This window comes from Rhinichthys klamathensis, unplaced genomic scaffold (genome assembly GCF_029890125.1).
Source record: "Rhinichthys klamathensis goyatoka isolate OS25496 unplaced genomic scaffold, OSU_Roscu_1.1 h1tg000035l_1, whole genome shotgun sequence".
NCBI classification, from domain to species: Eukaryota; Metazoa; Chordata; class Actinopteri; order Cypriniformes; family Leuciscidae; genus Rhinichthys; species Rhinichthys klamathensis.
The window spans coordinates 6,754,349-6,774,233 of NW_026606583.1; the positions used below are offsets into that span (position 1 = coordinate 6,754,349).

General features: G+C 37.6%; 2 protein-coding genes across 3 annotated transcripts; one reads left to right on the forward strand and one right to left on the reverse strand.

Annotated features, from left to right (window-relative positions):
• Positions 1 to 276: 276 nt before the first annotated feature.
• On the forward strand, positions 277 to 11,218 carry tlcd3bb (TLC domain containing 3Bb). Its single transcript, XM_056246047.1, has 7 exons — positions 277 to 720; positions 2,409 to 2,608; positions 3,198 to 3,281; positions 4,501 to 4,723; positions 4,830 to 4,925; positions 7,285 to 7,394; positions 10,308 to 11,218. Exons 2-7 carry the CDS (start codon positions 2,484 to 2,486, stop codon positions 10,573 to 10,575), a joined length of 906 nt encoding a protein of 301 aa, XP_056102022.1. The 5' UTR covers positions 277 to 720; positions 2,409 to 2,483; the 3' UTR covers positions 10,576 to 11,218.
• A 5,083-nt stretch (positions 11,219 to 16,301) lies between these two features.
• pagr1 (PAXIP1 associated glutamate-rich protein 1) lies at positions 16,302 to 19,791 on the reverse strand. 2 transcript variants are annotated; one of them, XM_056246049.1, is made up of 5 exons: positions 19,633 to 19,791; positions 19,220 to 19,392; positions 17,906 to 18,233; positions 16,809 to 16,897; positions 16,302 to 16,702 (listed from the first exon to the last, which is right to left on the reverse strand). In XM_056246049.1, exons 2-5 carry the CDS (start codon positions 19,380 to 19,382, stop codon positions 16,452 to 16,454), a joined length of 831 nt encoding a protein of 276 aa, XP_056102024.1. In that variant the 5' UTR covers positions 19,383 to 19,392; positions 19,633 to 19,791; the 3' UTR covers positions 16,302 to 16,451. The 2 variants fall into 2 exon arrangements, with proteins under 2 accessions (XP_056102024.1, XP_056102025.1); XM_056246050.1 differs by having other exon boundaries at positions 19,220 to 19,409.
• Positions 19,792 to 19,885: the final 94 nt, after the last annotated feature.

Sequence of the window (19,885 nt, forward strand, 5' to 3'; positions counted from 1 at the left end):
ATTCGTTTCCCCCATAGGGTTTCCCCCCAAAGAATTGCCCGAATCCACTAACAAACAATTAGCAGATCCCACATGCGTCCTCATTTTGTTCTCCGGAGGGAACTCTCCGTTCCGCTCATTGTTTTTATCACAACAAGAGCGTGAAATCCGCACCTCAGATGTTCTGGTGATGATGGTGCTCTCAAGCTCTCCACTGACCTACATAACAGCAGCTTATGGGTGGAAAGGTCGACACTAGAGCAAGCGTCGGGGTCCTGTATGTATGGTTTGTAAAGTCAGCGCGATCAGGAGTTGCGTTATTGATTTGATGGTGATGGACACGCGCGCTGCAGCGTTGCTGCTGCCATCGCACTGCTGTCCTCTGTGGGAATCTGATCGATAATGTAGCATGAGACCAGGCAGGGGAACGGACTTTATCTCACCACTGTGGAGGTGTCGCGGTCTGAGGCGCGTTTCAGTGGCTGAAAACATCGTCTCACAGGAACTAAACCGAGACATTCAAGCGACGTCGGGAGATTTCCGAGCGATTCTGTGCGCAAAAGCGGACTGAACAGAAACAGCAAGCGCATATTTGAGCAACGGAGCTTCTACTCTAGAATTATTGACTTCAGAGACACTGCAAATACACACCAAAAACCATGTCAGTAGATAAAACATGCACCCGCTCTTCGCTATCTGTTTGCAGGAGGACGCGAGGGTCGACAGGCCGCTGACAGTCACGTATGTTCATCCTCTCGCTTCATTCATTTTGTCATTCAGAACATGTTTCATAATATGTTTGTTAGTTTGGCAGCAAAACTATTCCAATGCTTGCGACCATTATTACCACGCAAACACGAGCATTGTCTGCCATTAACGTTAACCAATAACGCGTCATTTCGAGAGAGGGACGCGTTTGTCACTTAGTAATGTTTTGAATAAAAGGGTGGTCGACCATTTTGTGGGCTATGTAGATAGATTGAGTCAACGTGCTGCTACTTTTCTTCTTAAACCTGCGGGGTTTTTTGTGATTACACGATAGCGCATTGCGCATTTTTGCCTGTGCCTTTAGCTGGGGTCCACGTGCATTTACATCAGCTGATTTACGAGCTGTAGGCTAGAAATGATAAATGCTCCTCTAAAATAATATGAATGCTATAGCTGCTTTAATGGGGAGGTCAGTGCAGCTGTGGGGAAGCGTGTTTGCGTGTAGGGGAGAGTGATGATGGATGTCCAACAGCGTTAGTGATCATGAGGATGAGGATGATGTTGGGATGCAGGTCACATCCTTTGTTTTGGACAACAATAGGGGCCTGTGTCAAAACACTATTCACCCATCACTTGTTTTCTGGGGCATTTATGACACGTTCATCCCTTTAATTACTGTGTTTTATGTTTACTATTATTTATAATAATATTATAAGTATAATAATTTACCAGCATTTAGTATGCATCATATATTCTGTCAAATACTATTGCATAATGGGACTGCTTTTAAAATATTCTATATAATTATTTTGTATAAATATGATTATAATTAATGTTAATTGACTGATATTAAATAACAATACATTTATACATTTTATGTAATAATAAACATGTAGGCCTATTTTTATTAACTTCTGTAAACAGTTCATACATATATTTATATTATTTCATAAATATATATGTAATAATATGTATAATGTATTCTTTAAAATATTATTGCACTCTATCAGTTTTAAAAATGATGTAATTATTAGTTATAATATTGTAGTTCACTATTAAATATTTTAAAAATGTTTATTAACTTAATTTATACATATTTATGTCATTTCTGCTTACTAACTTCATAAACAGCTATATTTACAAAAACACTACATTGTGGATTTTCTAATGTATTTTTTCTGATTTCTATTTTACTGATACTTTTCAACGTATTTTTTTATTCGTGTAACCACAGTATGCATCAAATAAAAAAGTTTGAAGAGTAGAAGTAATCATAGGTATTTTATGTAATTAATTTAATACATTTATTTAGTGTATTGTTAATGTATATTAATATGTTCTATTTAAAATGTATTGACTGTTCACTTTGAATGGTCACTGTCCGTCATCATTAAACATTTACAGTGGGTTGTATTATATTAATACAGGGCATGTGTGATTCAGGGCAGAAAATGCAGGATATTATTGACTCTGAACATTAGTTCTGCCGATGACATGTGACTTGGTTTGCAGTAAGTTGCTTGTGACGGGCCACATGTGGTACCATATGGGGCGTACATAATAACTTGGTTTACGCAACACAATTCATACTAAAGAGAATCCATTTCCCCCTCCTATTCTTTACTATTTCCATTTTAAAAGCTACTTTGAAAATGTTGCTTCAGTCATTTGTTAGTTTGTTTCTTCATAAGCTTTCAGTTCCTCGCTGTATTTTGTTACAGAAGGGGGAGCCGGACGGGACGTCTGCGGAGGGCTTTTTTGAACACAGTATTATCAGAGTTCACCTACCAGAGACCATGTTGTCCATCTTAGCGGCGGGGTCTGTGTTCTTCCCAGGCCTTTTCCTGTTGTCCAAGCAGTGTCTCAAATCCATCCCTGGACTGCGCTGGAATGAGGGCGATGCCGTCATCGTGTCAGCCAGGTAAAGACTTGCACAGGAGTTAAAGTTGTTCTATTATGCCCTTTTACAAAGTCTTGATTTTGTTTTTGGACTCTACTAGAATAAGTTTTCATGCTTGAATACTCAAAAAACATTATTTTTCACATACTTGACATTATTATAGCAACCTCTCTGTCAGTAACGCTCTGTTTAGTTCCCGTCTCTATGAAGCCCCTCCTTCTGAAAAGCACACTGTGCTCTGATTGGTCGGCTGGAGCAGTGTGTTGTGATTGGTCAAGCTCTTCGAGAGTGTTTGGGAGTTGTCCCGCCCCTTACAATAACCAGCCGTTTCAACACACTACTAACTAACTCCACCAGGCCCCAACCCTTTATTCTACACATGCCTTGGGCGGGAATTATTGTGACTTTGCAGACCTTTTTCATAACAGCAACATCACACACTAAAGAAAGTAACATGTAAAAAAGCATAATAGGTCCTCTTTAAACAGCTTATGTTTGGCCATAAGTTGTTAGTAATGTTTCTAATTTGTTAGAAACATTACTGGACAATATGGAGACGTACAAAGACATTGAAGAGTACTGGGTGCACTTGTTTTGTAATATTTTCAAGGTTGGTGTCATCCATCCAAGCTATAATGGCTTCTACGGCTGGTTACATCATCTCCTCATCCTGTCAGGACATCATCGAGGACCAGTAAGTGCAACAGTCATCACTTTTTGGGACATAAAATCAATTCATATCAAATCTAAATCAGAACAGATGTAGTTTTGGCGCTCTTTGTTCCGAATGACAAGATAAATAAAAACCTTTTGATTTGTTGATGTATTTGTTGGTCAGTTTAAAAAGCATAAAGGCCATACACACACAATTATGATCGTGTATTTGTGCAGTGAGATATGATGATGCTACCATGGTCTGACTTTTGAGTTCAATAATAATACAGCAAAAAGCCATGAGAAAAATAATCAGATTTATTTGATTACACTACCATTCAAAAGTTTGGGGAACGTTTGTTTTTGTTTAGTTTTTGGGAACAGATGTATACTTTTATCCAACAAGGATGCATTAAATTGATGAAAAGTGACAGCAAAACTTTTATTTTTAAAAAATATTTTAATTTCAAATAAATGGTGCTCTTTTGAACTTTCTATTCATTAAAGAATCATGAGAAACTAAGCATTGACATTATTAAGAAATGTTTCTTGAGCAGCAAATCAGCAAATAAGAATGATTTTTGAAGGATCATGTGACTGAATGTAATGATGCTGAAAATGTAGCTTTGCATCACACATTACATTATTTATATATATATTTATTAAAATATGTTAAAATGGAAAGCAGTTATTTTAATAATTATATATATATTTTAAAATATTTCATAATTTTACTGTATTTTTGATTAAATAAATGCAGCCTTGGTGAGGAGAAGATACTTTTTAAAAACCTTGCTGACCATAAACCTTTGAACGGAAATATATATTTGATAATATAATTTAAAGAACCGCAATGTTTCACATTTTATAGATTTACAAAAAAAAATTTTATACTAACACTGCTAGAAAAGCTAATGTTTTAATGGTTTATAGCATGCACAATAAATCAGGGCGCAAATTTGACAAAAATTTACAATTAACAATTTTATTTGGAGGGAAGGGAGGAGGATGCTGTCAAACTTCAATTTTTCATATTTTCCAGATAATATTTTAAGATTTATTTTGACTTCAGTACAATGAGAATTTAAAAGCCAATGATTTGATTTAACCAAAACTATGTCTTTATGATATCATACTTACTATTTCTGCATTTAATGTCTTCATCCATTACATGAAAAAAGTGTTTCCTCACAGAGGGATCAGAGTTTGGAAAGCCCTGACCCGTTCTCAGTCCATCCGTCTCTGCTTTTCTTCCTCAGACATTGGCTGACCTGCTCCTACATTTTGTTCGCCGTGCCGTACTTTGTGTATGACATCTACGCCATGTTCCTGTGTTACTGGCACAAGCTCCAGGTCAAAGGTCACGAGGTGGACAACGGCTCCAGATCCAAGGCCGTGGCAGTCCCTGGTTATCTCCGCCGAGAGTTCCTCATGATCTTACATCACGTCGTCATGGTCACCGCATGCTTCCCCATCTCTGTGGTAAGTGTCATGACGGAGGCGATGCTCTCTAGTCTCTAATGAAGCATTTTAACTCCGAGAATCGGTTCATGTTCAGATGTGCTCTTTCTCTCACTTTGACTTCCAGTTCTGGAGGCAGGGAAAGGGCGATTACTTCCAGGGTGTCATGTTCCTGGCTGAACTCAGCACACCGTCCGTCTGTCTGGGGAAAATCCTCATCCAGGTATATTCATCATTGATCTGACGAGTGCTTCTTTGATCCATCACGCTCTGCTTTAGTCTTAACGGTGTGTGTATGACATTAAGCACAGCTTCAGTTATGTCGTACTTTAATACATTATTCATAGGAAAGTGTATTTACAGAAGTGCTGACTTCACATATGCAAGTCTGGCCTGAACCCTGACAGAAAATAAATAAATGCCAATGCAATTACTGGAAAGGAAACACACACACACTCACACACACAGTGAGTTAAAGTGATAGCTCACTCAAAATTATTTATTAAAATCATTTACTCAAGCCTTTAAAAAAACCTGTACTTGCAAATAATATAATATTACTGAAATAAAAGGCCTCGTAAAGAGAGTACACTTTCATGACTGTTTCTTAACGCGCTTTAAAAAAGTGCTCTTTGAAAGTTTAACTTTACATTTTAAATCATTGTTTTAATCATCTTTTGTCGACTCGCATGCTAAAGCACATGTAAAGTACTTGATTATAATTTGTTGTTTGATATTACATTTTAAAGTTAATATGTTTTAAATGTACTTGATTACAACTTCATTACTAATGTGTAATTTCAAATATATTTAAATACATGACACAAGTTTCAATCGAAATAACATTAAAATATATTTTAGTTTATCATATATTCTTGTCAGTGCATGTTTCTAAGACAACAGAAGCAATTGTGAAATTACAAATAAAGATGTATTTATGTAATTAGTTGAACTTAAATGTGTTAAATAGGAACGTGACAGACAGACAGACAGACAGACAGATAGATGATAGATAGATAGATAGATAGATAGATAGATAGATAGATAGATAGATAGATAGATAGATAGATAGATAGAGTGACATGAGATAGACATGTATGCCTTTAAAACTTCTTTTAATAGAAAGGTGTGTTCGGAATGAACGTGTCAAGATGGATGAATGCATTGCTGATTCTTCTTCCTGCTTCACCCTCTCACAGCCTCATCTATAGCCTGATAGCCACAGCTGCTTCTGAATATAGCTCTCTGAATTGAGATGAGATTTAACACATAATATGATATCTGACTCTTCCCCGTCCACCCCTCCTCCCTCCTCCCTCCCAGCCTCCAGTATAGGGAACACACAGTTTAGTTTGGTACCGAGCCAGGTGACAGCATGTGTGTTTTTACCACTGCTGAGTGTACGGAATAAGTGTGTTTAATTACTTGCTACACATCCAACATTAAGTTTCCTTTAAGGTGAAGTATGCTATTTATGCTATTGATCTGTCATTAAACGAATAGTTCACTTAAAAATGAAAATTCTGTCATCATTTCCTGACACTCAAGTTGTTTCAAACCTGTATGAGTTTCTTCTGCTGAACACAAAGAAAGATATTTTGAAGAATGTCGGTTGATGGACCCCATTGACTTCAATAGTAAGAAAAAAAAAATACTATGGAAGTCAATGGGGCCCATCAACTCTGGAAGTGGGAATGGAAAATATTAAGGATAGTTTCCTAACAGGTTTCCAAAAACACTCCTACCATCTGTTGCCCTCTGTCTGCCATTGTCCCACCTCGTTCTCTCACATCATTATGATTAAACGGATTGTAAAATATTACTAAAGACTAATGGCGCTTTTCCATTACCAGTACCAGCTCGACTCGACTCGCCTTGGCTCGCCTCGACTCGGCTCGCTTTTCGCTCCGTTTTCCATTGCAGAAAGTACCGCCACAAATAGTACCCGGTCGTCATAGCGACGCCTTTCGTTCCTCGTTCCCCCATCAAGCTCTCGCTGGATCCTCTCTTCGGCAACCAAACAAAGGAATGTCTGCACCTCCTCGTTTGACCACGGCGTATTCTTCCGAGTTGCCATAATAATAGTAGTAAGTTTAGTAACTATCTCTGGCCAAACTATTTAAAAATGGCGGGGTTATTCTGGATACTCCATCTGGCGCGTGCAATGATGACGCAGATTCTCTGTGACCAATCAGCAGTCGGCATTGTTTTCACGTCACATTTTAGTATCGCCTTAGCTCGCTTAGAACCTCGCCGGAGGTGGTACGAAAAAAAGTACCCGAAAGCAGGTACAGGTACAACTTTTACACAGTGGAAAACCAAACAAAGGCGAGTCGAGTCGAGTCGAGTCGAGCTGAGGCGAGCTGGTACTGTGTAGTGGAAAAGCGCCATAAGTGTTGGGAGTCTTGGGGAAAAACATAATAATAAATATGACCCTTTTATTCTCAACACAGTTTGCAGAGGAGCATTTTGAAATCTATAACACTCGTTCTTTTTCTTCTTACTTATTTCCCCTTCTTTCATCAAGTTGCATTACTTATTCTCTCTATTTGTCTTTTTTCTCTTTCTTTCCTACTGTTAAGTACAAGCAACAGCACACACTTCTTCACAAAGTGAATGGAGCTGTTATGCTGATCACTTTCTTCCTCTGTCGAGTCCTTCTCTTCCCCTATCTCTACTACGTTTACGGAAGGTATGTCTCTTTTAAAGCTTCTTTCACTTTTACAATCATATCATTATTTACTCTCCCCCATGTTTTTCCTGCTTGTATATTGTTGTTTTCATACACAAAGGTCCCTTTAGGCAGGGACGGACTGGGACTAAAAAAACGGCCCTGGACTTTGACTAGGCCCGGCCCAAAGAAATCGGCGCGCGGAAACTCGACAACAATAACGCCTGCCGTCTGGCATGAGTGTCACATGACTTCAACTGTGGCTTATGATACTACCATCCAAATTATAGCTAACAGCATATTATACAATCTATTCCATGCTGTCTTAAAATGAATTTATTACTTAATAATCTTAATTAATTTATGCAGTAATTAATCTTAGCTACTGCACAAATAATAATACCACATCTAAATGAAAATAGGCTAGGCCCTACACCATTACAAATGTAACTTCTGTATTAAAAATCTTCAAAGTTTGTAAGCATTAACTGTAACGTTACCAACATTTTTAAAAGTAAAAGCACAACATATTTCTTAATATTAGCTACTGCATTTTACAGCTAAAATGTTTAAGTTTAGCTGTTTTAACTACTGTAATCATTAAAAATGTAGCAAGCTGAATATCACTTCCTAACATCATCCCTAGCAAGTAACTTGCTAATTAATTTCTGATTAATTCGGTTCGGGAGTAGTAAAGATAAAAGCCAGCCCGCACTGGTTGGGTCCTTGTATGCGCTTCGTGAGGCACACACACACACTAGCACACACACGCAAGGTCTCTAGCTCGCTCCCTCTCTCTGCCGTGCGCGCGCTACGCATGCGCGCTCTTCCTCGCTCTAGATTCCGGGAGATTTTAACTAATTTGCGGGCATCAGGGAGCCGCTATTAATATGCGGGAGACTCCCGGAACTTCCGTGAGACTTGGTATGTCTGTGACTGCGTGTGTGGCGGGTGGTGGGCCGGCCCGCCGGCCGTCCTGGAGTACCGGCCGTTCTGTGATTCTCCAGATCACACAGATGGCCAGTCCGCCCCTGCCTTTAGGTAACATTAGTTGAGGCATTAGTTAACATTAACTAACAACGAGTCATATATTTGGTACAGTTTTTATTCATCTTTGTTAACTTTGTTAGCTTAGGTCCATTGAATGCTTTAAAAGTATTTTTTTATTGTTAGTTCATGTTAAATGTAGTTAGCTAATGTTAATAAATAGAACCTTATTGTAAAACGCTAGTTATTTTTTGTTCAATGGAACACAAAAGTAAAATGTTCTTCTGTACATGAACTCTTAGTTTTACACTGAAACTCCAGTCGCCATTGGCTAGTACATTTTTTATTTTACTCGCCAGACTTTTTACATGGAGTGCAAGAACAATGCAAATAAAAAATACATAAATATACTATAAAATATACATTTTAAACACTATTTTTAAAGACACGTAAGGAGTCTGTAATAAAATAAGAACAAACAATCAAACTACAAGCACAAATAAACACAAAAGAAGAAAAATACAAATGAAATAAACATTGATTTTTCAGGTAGATCTAACAATAGTTACACAGATTAGGTACAGAAGTTGAATAATCAAATGTAAAATAAGTCTTCACTGGATACATTAATATAGATGAATCCTTATTAAAGTTACAAAAGTTATTTAGTCGAGAGCATTGAGTGAGTCTTTTGTTGTTTGATTAACATTAAAAATAGCAGGAATATTAGGCTGCTGTCACTTTAAGAAGTAATGTTCAATATAGGCCTTCTGATAGCGTCACACATGCGTTTTCTTTCTTCACTGTTTTCGTTCACTTAAGACATAACCTACTATGTTTACTAGGATACTCGCCAAGACGGGCATGATTTTGTGTTAAACTGTCCGCTCAAGCGCAAGAAGACATGAAAGAGCTCAATTCAGTATTCGCGTGTTGTCAGGCGCGGCTTTCTGGGTACGTGCTTCAGATGTGCGAGTTATTTTCCCGTCTCCTTGCGCTTGAATGTTTAAATTGGCAAGGTTTAAAAACACGTGACAGTTCTGTCAACTCTTGGCAGTCATTATATACGAGCCCTGCATAGATCTAGCACCAGTTCTCTTCACGTGCCGCGCGTAAGCCTCTCTCTTTCTCTCAGGTTGAGTGCGCATGTGTGAGAGAAAGCGACAGTGGGCGCTCTCAGCCAAGCAGCAATGAAATTAAATCTGCGCTAAACGTATCAATTTCAGGCAACGGAAATCTTACAATTTACTAGCCATTGGCTAATTTAAGACATTTTTAGTCGCCTAGAATGATATTTGGTGGCATATGCGAGTGATTTACTCGCATTGTAGAGGGTTGCACTGAAAAACGCCAATTCGTATTTCCATTTTTGGCGTGCTATCAACACGCATAATCGCTTTTCAGCGTGTTTATCAACGCCGTTGACTTAACGTTACATTACTGTATATATAAATAAATGACCTACCCCAACCCCGTCCCTAAACCTACCCGTCACTGGGGTTAATACCATTTATGAGTCTTCTCCTACCATCCTAGGAAAAAAAATATCGCTACCCAGATGTAGATCTACATTTTGCTTCGTTTCGATCGGACATTTAACGGCGTAGACATACACGCAAAAGATGACGGTTCGTTTCGGCGTGGACATACACGCGGATAGCTCAAAATGCGTATAGATAACGCGCCACTTGACTTGAAAGTGGCGTGTATGTTTACGCAAAGTCATGATGCCATGTTGGGGTTTGGATAAACATGAGGGTGAGTAAATAATTGAATTTTTTTTTTCATAACTATTCCTATAACTTCCTTCCTTTTCCTAACTCCCGCTCTGAGGTGACAATGATTCCGAAACCATCTTTAGGGAGAAACATACTCTTTTAGCTTTTTGATTAGAACTCAATTTCTTTAGTTTCCGTCCACATTCTCCGTCCATTCTCTCTTTTCCAGGTACGCCTCGATTCCCTTCTACCGGGTCCCTTTTGTGGTGCCCTGGCAGTGTAATCTGGGAGCGGGTCTGCTCATGGCCCCGCAGCTCTACTGGTTCTCCCTGATCTGCAGAGGAGCTCTGCGCCTGTTCACCGGCCGCTCCTCGCGCTCCCGCAAACCCACGGCTCCGGTCAAGCCTGAGTATGAAGGACACGAGGGAATGCCTCAGTCAGCCAATGGATACAGTACACAGATGGGGGGTCGGGACACACCCACAATGTCTCACTGAGGGGAGGAGCTTATGCAAACGAGACGGGATTGGATGAACGGCTGAGCAGAAGGGCAGGTTGCCAAGGAAGTACACAGAGTGATTAAAGAGGTACCGAAATAGACTAGACGCCCTGTAATGCATTGCAGAACAGCATTATGTTTAGTTACAGGGCTCGTGAACTGTAAATAAGACATGCTTTAGTAGATCAAGGGAAGCTATGCCGAAAAAATCAGTGGAAGTGTCTACACAACGGCCACATCACAACTGAGGCAATAAGTGCAAATTTTACGCGAGAGAACATTTCTGAACCAAGAGAAGCACTTTTTGTTTGAGGCACTTTGAAGGGGTCGCAGAATGTCAAACCGAGGTCTCGTGCCTGAGGTCTGTTCTTTGCATATATTACTGTAGTGTTGCAGATACATCATTCATAGAAAAGTCCTTGACTTATTATATTTAGCACTGGTCTACAATGAGCAACCCAAGCTTTAATATCTCTGGCGAGTTCAGTCCAAAGGCCTCTAAAGGGACAGTTTACCCAAAAATGAACATTTATTTTATTAGTGAAACACAAATTTGAGATGTTAGGCAGAATGTGTGAGCTGCACTTTTCCATACAGTGATTTATTCTGTTCCAAAATGGAAAAAAAGGACCATATACAGTACACTACCGTCGGTACGATAAAAAAAAAAAAAAAAAAAAAATTTGAAATGAATACTTTAATTGAGCAAGGATGCATTGAATTGGTCAAAAGTGACAGTAAAGTATTATGTCACAAAATATTTCTATTTAGAAAAAATATCAATTTCTATTCATCAAAGAATCCACATAAATATGAAGCAGCACAACTGTTTTCAACATTGATAATAATGCAGCAATTAATCATATTAGAGTGATTTCTGAAGGGTCATGTGACACTGAAGACTGGAGTAATGATGCTGAAAATCAGCTTTGAATCACAGGAATAAATTACATTTGACAATAAATTCATATAGAAAGCAGTTGCTTTAAATTGTAATAATATCGCACAATGTTACTGTTTTTATTAAATAAATGCAGCCTTGGCGAGCAGAAAAGAGACTTTTCAAAAACGTTAAAACATCTTACCGACCAAACTTTCGAATGAGAGTGTAAGTATATTAAAATTCAGGCCGATATGATAAGACGGTAATTATTGATGTTAAACAAAAAAAAAGAAAAAGAAATACTAAAGACTAAAAGCAACCTTTTTAAATGCTAAAAGCAAAGTCAGGCATCACAACATGTACAGTATGAAAAATGCATATTCATTTTGTTCCTAAAATAAGACTGGAAAATAGCGTTTAAATCACCGTCTGTTTGGAGGGAAAACATTTGTACATTTGACCTAATATCTACTTTTGTGTTCCACAGAAGAAAGAAAAAACAACAATAAATGACTCGTTTTCATTTTTGTGGTGAACTATTCCTCAACCTATGGAAGCTTGTTTCCGCCACAGAATGAAAAATAAAAAAGGTAATTGCGACTTTTTATCTCACAATTCTGACTTTTTTTCTCACAATTGCGTGTTATAAAGTCAGAATTGTGAGATATAAAGTCAGAATTTATTGATATAAAGTCGCAATTGCAGGTTATAAAGTCAGAATTGTGTGATATAAAGTCAGAATTGCGTGTTATAAAGTCAGAATTGCGAGATATAAAGTCAGAATTGCGAGATATAAAGTCACAATTTCGTGATATTAAGTCGAAATTGTGTGTTGTAAAGTCAGAGTTGTGAGATATAAACTATTCTGAGAATTCTTAGAATTGGCCTGATAACTCGCAATTGCTAGTTTATATCTCACAATTCTGAGAAAAGATGTCAGAATTTCCAGATATAAACTCGCAATTATGTGTTATAAAGTCAGAATACCTGTCCTTCTGTCCTTTTTTCTCGCAATTGCGACTTTACTTCTCATAATTGTGAGTTTATATCTCGCAATTGCGACTTTATTTCTCACAATTCTGACTTCATATCTCGCAATTGTAAGATAAAAAGTCGCATTTTTTTTATTTTATTTTTTTTATTCAGTGGCGGAAACAAGCTTCCATATCAACCAGAGCTGATGAAATGAAAGAGGAAAAACCCATCAAATGTAATGAAACCCTGTCTGTCGGAGAAAGAGGCAGCTCAGGGTTTGGGAATGTATTATTTTGTACATGCTCTGAAAACAAGCGTAACACGTAATGGAAAGTAGCTACCTTGAATGTTGTCCGATTCAACCTGTGATCAAACGCAGTTTTTCCAGGAAATTGTTTTTAAATGTGTCCCCATTATAACCTCTTTAAACAAAGACCCGAGTCCTGAAACCCTGCATATGTTTTAAAGGGACATGATCACATATATATTAAGCTGCCTTATCCCTGATCTTTTACTCTTTAGTTTGGGCCAGAGGTGAGTTTCTGCCAAACAAATGTGATACTTTACATGGTCAATGTGAAATTTATTTGCACTTTATTCATTTTGTTGTCTTCGAAGCCATTTTGTTCATCTCACACAGGTAAACGTTCCTAATTTATTGTGCTTTGTTGGAAGATATTTACCATTTTGATTTCCCTGTTTTGTTTGTTTATGGGTCACTCAAGCTATCTAATCTCTGTCTAGTCATAAATCAAGGATTCATTTGCAGATGAATTTGGCCCAGTATGTTTGATTTAATAACACAGTTTTCAAGCTCTTGCAAGTTCAACCGTACCACTTATCAAGGAGATATGAATAACATTGCAAAGTATCCTGCCAGAAGACCTGTTTCTGAAGCTTAAACTTCAAATGACTGAATGCTAATCCAAAATGTCCATTGCGCTGAATTGGGTATATGACTTTGCATGTGTATAGTCCATCTTTGTCCCTTGTGAACCCCTCTATAATGTACCAGTTCCATGTGCACCGATATCCCAACTATTTAATCCTAGTGAACTGCAACGATTGCTTTTGATGGTTTTCTTTGAAAGCATCTATGTTTTAGTTGGTTTAACTTCTGTTGTTTTTTCCATATGTAAACCTGGTTAACCTGTTAACATGAGTACAAAAAAAAGCACTGGTGTAATTCAAATATATACTCTTGTCTCATATGCTGCATGTCAATAATTTGTGAATGTGCCGTACGGGGGTTTAATGTCTCGATGTCTGCCATTGTGACCTCTGTGGGGCCATCTGGAATTAAAACCAGCTTAAATGGAGTCAAAAAGGACAGATAAGGGACGGGTTTTTACATCAAATGTCCTCTTGATTCCTCTTAATTCGAGAGCCTGTACCAGACGGGTGATTCTTTGAATCCAGACAACGCAATTCAGGCTAACGCCACAGAATGACCCCGCTAATACAGCAGCTTATGTGCAACCCTTCACAGAACCCTGTGTGCACTGAACAGATAGTCTGGGAGGGTTCAACACCGGATGTGGCTTGTAAATACTAGATAAGGATTTTCTCGCTCAAATTCAGTACAATTTGCTAATGAATCATTCAGTAAAAAAAAAAAACATCACTATGGCTTGTGAACAAGTTTAGCCTAACTAGATATTAATAATAAATAGAAAACTGTATATTTGTAATAAAAAAACATTTTCATGACTTTTCCAGGCCTGGAAATCAGCTTGAAATTTGCTTGATCATGGAAGTCCCAAAGCATTACGTTTTTTGTTTTATTTGAATTAAAATTAGTTTGAAAGAAAAACAAAGATATTAGTGACACTTTACAATAAGGTCACATTTGTTAACTTTAGTTTGAACTATAACAATGAAAATACCTCACGATGCTAGATTAAGCATTCAATAATAATTCATTAGTTTAAAGTAAATTTCAACATTTACTAATGCATGATTAATATAAAAGATTGTATATGTTAATATTATGAATAATTATTATTCATATTAAAGGACCTGAGCTAACATGAACTAACTGTTCAAGTTGTATTTTTATTCACTAAATGTTTATGTAAGAATTTTCATATGAATTACTCACTTTGTGTAAACAGTTTGTAAACCTTAAACGAGACCTTCCCTGACTTCCCAGGTTGTGTCTATGAAAGCCTGTAGACTGATTTTTATGTGAAGGACTCGGGATGTTTTTGCCGGGAAAATATAAAGGATGTGACGTTTACGCGCAGTTCTGTGACACATGAAACTAATGCTTACAATGTTCAGGATAAATAAATACAAATCATCGTTACCATAATGTCAATACATCATGCAACGAAAAGGGATTAATTCAAACTATAGTCTCACATAGCCAGATCTATATAGTCAGTCTATATAGTCTCACGTATTCTTTATAATCAAACTATCATAAGTGTAATTTGAATTACTTCATCTGTTGACATGATGCCGTTGAATCGCAGATTGTGTGCCAACATTTCCACATCGCTACGATCAGATCCTTTCTTAACTGCTGTATTCAATACTGTCATTTTTGTTGGTTATTTTGTTATTGAGAGGAAAGCGCGCAGCACATATTTACATATTCATCTAAACGTGGCTCTCAGCAGTGTGGACGGCGTCGGGATGTTTGTTAAAAGTATTTTGCTGCAAAGGTATTTCCAAAGTCTTTTTACTTCTAAGCAAAGAATGAAAAAGAACTTCACCATTGAATCACGCTCAGTGTCCTGTACGTTACGCGTGCTGTAGTTCACTTAACGGCCACCGGTGTCGCTAACAACAAGGCTTTCTGAATTCTACATACAGCCCCTTTAACAAAAATTAATTAATTCAGTAACAAATATATTGCATTAACTAACAATTACTCATGTAACCTTATTGTAAAGTGTTACCAAGAAATTAAAGGGATAGTTCACTTTGAAATTAATTTTTGGTGTGTTTTAGCTTACCTCAAGGGCATCCAAGATGTAGGTGTCTTTGTTTCCGCAGTAGTTTCAATTTTGATATTTTTAGGTCAAACCGTTCTTGTCTGTCAGTCATATAATGCAGGTCTATGGTCACCACCTCAAAGAGCATGCACAGAGAAGTCCAGATTAAACATGATTTAATGACTCGTAAATGTAAGTACACATTGATGGCCTAAGACACGAAACGAGCGGCTTGTGTGAGAAAACCAACAGTATTTATATCGTTTTTACCTCTTGTAAACACAGCCACGTCCGAGTGATCTGAGGGCGCCGGCGCTTCGGTCTGCGCAAGCGCCGGAAGTGATCTCTCGCGTGTGTACGTCACTCATTGTTTACACAGAACAGAGATTGTAGGTAAGACGGCTAATTAAAATGGTACTAATTTGCGCTTATCCGGGATGTTTAAACCGTCGTGAAAGAAAACAATTTAAAAAAACAAAAAATAAAACAATTGTATGAGTGACGTACACGCGAGAGAGATCACTTCCGGCGCTTTCCGGAAAAGACCGAAGCGCCGGCGCCCTCAGATCACTTGGACGTGGCTGTGTTTACAAGAGGTAAAAACGATATAAATACTGTTCGTTTTCTCACACAAACCGCTCGTTTCGTGTCTCAGGCCATCAATGTGTACTTACATTTACGAGTCATTAAATCATGTTTAATTTGGACTTCTCTGTGCATGCTCTTTGAGGTGGTGACCATAGACCTGCATTATATGACTGACAGACAAGAACGGTGTGACCTAAAAATATCAAAATTGAAACTACTGCGGAAACAAAGACACCTACATCTTGGATGCCCTTGAGGTAAGCTAAAACACACCAAAAATTAATTTCAAAGTGAACTATCCCTTTAATATCATTCAAAAATAGCAAGACATCAGAATCTAGGCAATACATTTATTCACATTGTAAAAAAACCTTTGAATAAAAAAGACAACATCAGTAAAATATGAGCATCTCACTGTCCAATGCAAAAGGATGAATTATGTTGAGTTAAAAAACCTGGCATTCGTTCAAGCAGTCTGTTGTTTCCTCAGTATCTCCTCTGTCTGGGACTGAAGACAGTGCTGGGGTCGCTGTCTCTTTCTCGTTCTTTTTCCCGCTCTCGCTGACTGTTCGGTGATAAAGGCGGCTCGACGGCAGGCCCTGCCCGTGCTTTATCGCTTTTAAAAAGGTCACGACCTGTCCTTAGAATCTGCTCCTCGATTTTTCTGTGACGCTTCATGTCCGACAGCACTTTGTCCAGCCGGGCCTCGCGTCTGACCGAAGAGCGGGCAGAGGAACCTGGAAATGAGAGAAAAGGATGAAGTCAAGTCCACATTATTCATTTATTTTGTGTTTGCCAATATTACCAAATCTATACATTGTGGAAAAAATATGTTTATCATACCTGGTGTCCTGCGGCGATTGAGAAACGAGTTCTTGGGAGTTGCCATAGTCTGCTCTTCATCAAAATCAAACTCAGTTGGTGTGAGGGCCCTGCAACACATAGAAATAGATACATATATTTTACTTGTTTAAAAATGGCCTTGCCTATCGGTATAAAAAATACAGTAAAAAACAGTAATATTGTGAAATATAACTATTCAAAACTATTAAATGTAATTTCAAATTCTAATGCAGCACAGAATTTTCAGCATCATTACTCCAGTCTTCAGTGTCACATGATCCTTCAGAAATCATTTTAATACGCTGATTTGATGCTTAGGAAACATTTCTGATTATCATTTGTTGAAAGCAGCAGATATTACTGTTTTTGATCAAATATCAAATAAATGTACACATACACTGCCATTCAAAAGTTTGGGATCAGTAAGATTTTTTAAATGTTTTTATAAAAAAAGTCTCTTTATTTTTATTTAAAATACAGAAGAAGAAAAATTAATATTGTGTAGTATTATTACAATTTTAAATAACTGTTTTCTATATGAATATATTATAAAATGTAATTTATTCCTGTGACGCAAAGCTGAATTTGCATAAGCTGAAATTAAAGATATTAATAACTTTATTCAGCAAGGATGCATTAAATTGATCAAAAGTGACAATAAAGACATTTATAATGTAACAAAATATTTCTATTTCAAATAAAAATAAATGCTGCTCTTTTGAGCTTTCTATTCATCAAAGAAAAAAAAAAAAAATCAAAATTGATTCTTGTGCAGCAAATCATCATATAAGAATGATTTCTGAAGGATCATGTGACACTGAAGACTGGAGTAATGAAGCTGAAAATCCAGCTTTGATCACAAGAATAAATTACATTTTACAGTATATTCAAATAGAAAACAGTTAGTAATAATAATAATTGTAATAACACTTCACAAAATTACTGGGTTATTGTTGTATATTCAATTAAATAAATGCAGCCTTGCTGAGCAGAAGAGACTTTTAAAAAACATTAAAAAATCGCATCAATGCCAAACTTGAACGGCAGAGTATACCTGTGTATAGACACATTTCCATCTGTATAATATTGGGACTCACTTGAGCTCATCCTCCTCTTGTTTGGCCTCCTGCGAGTCTTCTCCATCTCTCTCAGGTGAGGGAGTGCGTGGAGGGGTCGGAGGTCGGCGTGGAAGAGCGACCCACTTCAACTCGAGCGCTTCTCCTTTAGACAGGAGCTCGTACAGGCGTTTGATCTCCTCGGGTGGGGGCATCCAGCTCTTAGAGTCCTCCATCTCCTCGTCACTGTAAGGGATCTCCCAGTCCTCCTCGTTCTGCACCAGCTTCCCTTCTCCACCTCCGTTCATCTCTCCATCTATGGTTACTCCCTCTTTCTGCTCCTCTACATCCATTGCTTCTTTGTCTCCCTCTACATAGAAGCGATTACAGTGTTCATATATGTATTATCTCACAGAACACACTTACACGGCTTACAAAAAGTATTGTGGTGATACCATGGTACTTTGATATACAGCCTGGATGGTAGTCCAAGGTACAATAAGTGAAAAATATAAAAAGCATGATATAGAGCAGGGGGTTTCAATGTTTCAGATGCCATGGACCCCCAAATATGATCGCTCTCATCTAAAATTTAAAAGGCATGTAGTTTCTTCTTTGTATAAAAGCTTAGTTTGTTACTGCGAAAATGTTTGTTTCAAATGTCTAAAATATTATTTGGAAAACATTTAGTTTCTACTATTTAGTTTCCTGCTCATTATTTATCATGGAAGCTTTAAAAAACAATACAAAGTATTTTTTAAAAAAGGTAATAGCGACTTTATCTCAATCCTCACTTTTCCCCCTCACAATTCTGAGAAAAAAGGTCAGAACTGCAAGTCCTAAACTTGCAATTGCGAGAAACAAATGGAAGAATTGTGATTGTGAGATAAAATGTCACAATTGCCTCTTTTATTCAGTGGTGAAAAACACACAAAAAACACTCAGAATTTCAAGATGCAAACTCGCAATTGTGAGGAAAAAAATCTGAGTTTGAGATAAAAAGTTGCAATTACCTTTTTTTTATTGTTTCCGCCACATAATAAAAAATAAAAAAAAAGGTAACAGCTACTTTTTATCTCGCAATTCTTCCTTTATAACTCGCAATTGTGAGATAAAAAGGACAACATTTTCATCCTTTAAAAAGTTTTATACAATGGTCTAAATACTCAATTCTGATTGGCTGAAACAAGCTTCCATACTTTAGTAAGCTTCCAGTACTGTATTTCTAGATGCAATATTAATTAATTAATTTTAATCATATTTTTTTATGACACCGCTTTTCTCTAAACTTTTCCACGCACTCCCTTTGTGGCCCCTAGTTTTAAACCCCCTGGGAGACTAACGTGAAGCGCATACTTGTGTCATCCTCCGTTTTAGTATCCTGTGCGGTTTCAGTCGTCTCCTCGTCTCTTTCTTTATCCTTTTCTTCCTCTTTTCCTGCAGTTTTGTCCTGTTCACTCACTCCCATAGACTCTACCCGCTCCGCTAGAGAGGACTGCGCCTCATCTGCCGCCTGCATCTCTGCACACCTGAGGAGAAGCAGACGCTGCAAACTAATCATTTTATACTTCAAAAACGAATATAATATTTATATTAAAATCTATATAATATTATAATGTAATGTAATTGTATGGTTCTGTGTCAATACATCATTTTCTGTCTAGTTCCGCGCTTTGGGGGCAGACAGGGTTCACTGAGCATCATTCATAAACATTCAATATAATTATTATTTGTATTGCACAAACATGAAGAGGCGGAGGCAAACTTACAGATGTTTCCCCACCTCTGTTACAAACTGCTGCGCGGAATAGTAGAACGCATCAATGTGCTTTTATTTCAGAAAATAATACTGCATTAGTTTTCATGCCGAGCACTGTTTATTTCGGCGCCTTGACGTCATTCGTCTCATGTCCCGGATGAGAGGATCCGCCCACAGCGCCACCACGCGCTCGAATGACCGTTACACACTTTTCTGTTTACGCTAAAGACAGACCGACAGACAGACGATTCATGACATATATA

Coding starts and splice junctions, on each gene's coding strand:
- tlcd3bb (XM_056246047.1), top strand. CDS start 2,484: ATGTTGTCCATCTTAGCGGCGGGGTCTGTGTTCTTCCCAGGCCTTTTC. Junction 4,926..7,284: donor TGGGGAAAATCCTCATCCAG/GTATATTCATCA, acceptor CCTACTGTTAAG/TACAAGCAACAGCACACACT. Junction 7,395..10,307: donor CTCTACTACGTTTACGGAAG/GTATGTCTCTTT, acceptor TCTCTTTTCCAG/GTACGCCTCGATTCCCTTCT.
- pagr1 (XM_056246049.1), bottom strand. CDS start 19,382: ATGCAGGCGGCAGATGAGGCGCAGTCCTCTCTAGCGGAGCGGGTAGAG. Junction 18,234..19,219: donor TAAAACGGAGGATGACACAA/GTATGCGCTTCA, acceptor GCTTCTATGTAG/AGGGAGACAAAGAAGCAATG. Junction 16,703..16,808: donor CAATCGCCGCAGGACACCAG/GTATGATAAACA, acceptor TCTCATTTCCAG/GTTCCTCTGCCCGCTCTTCG.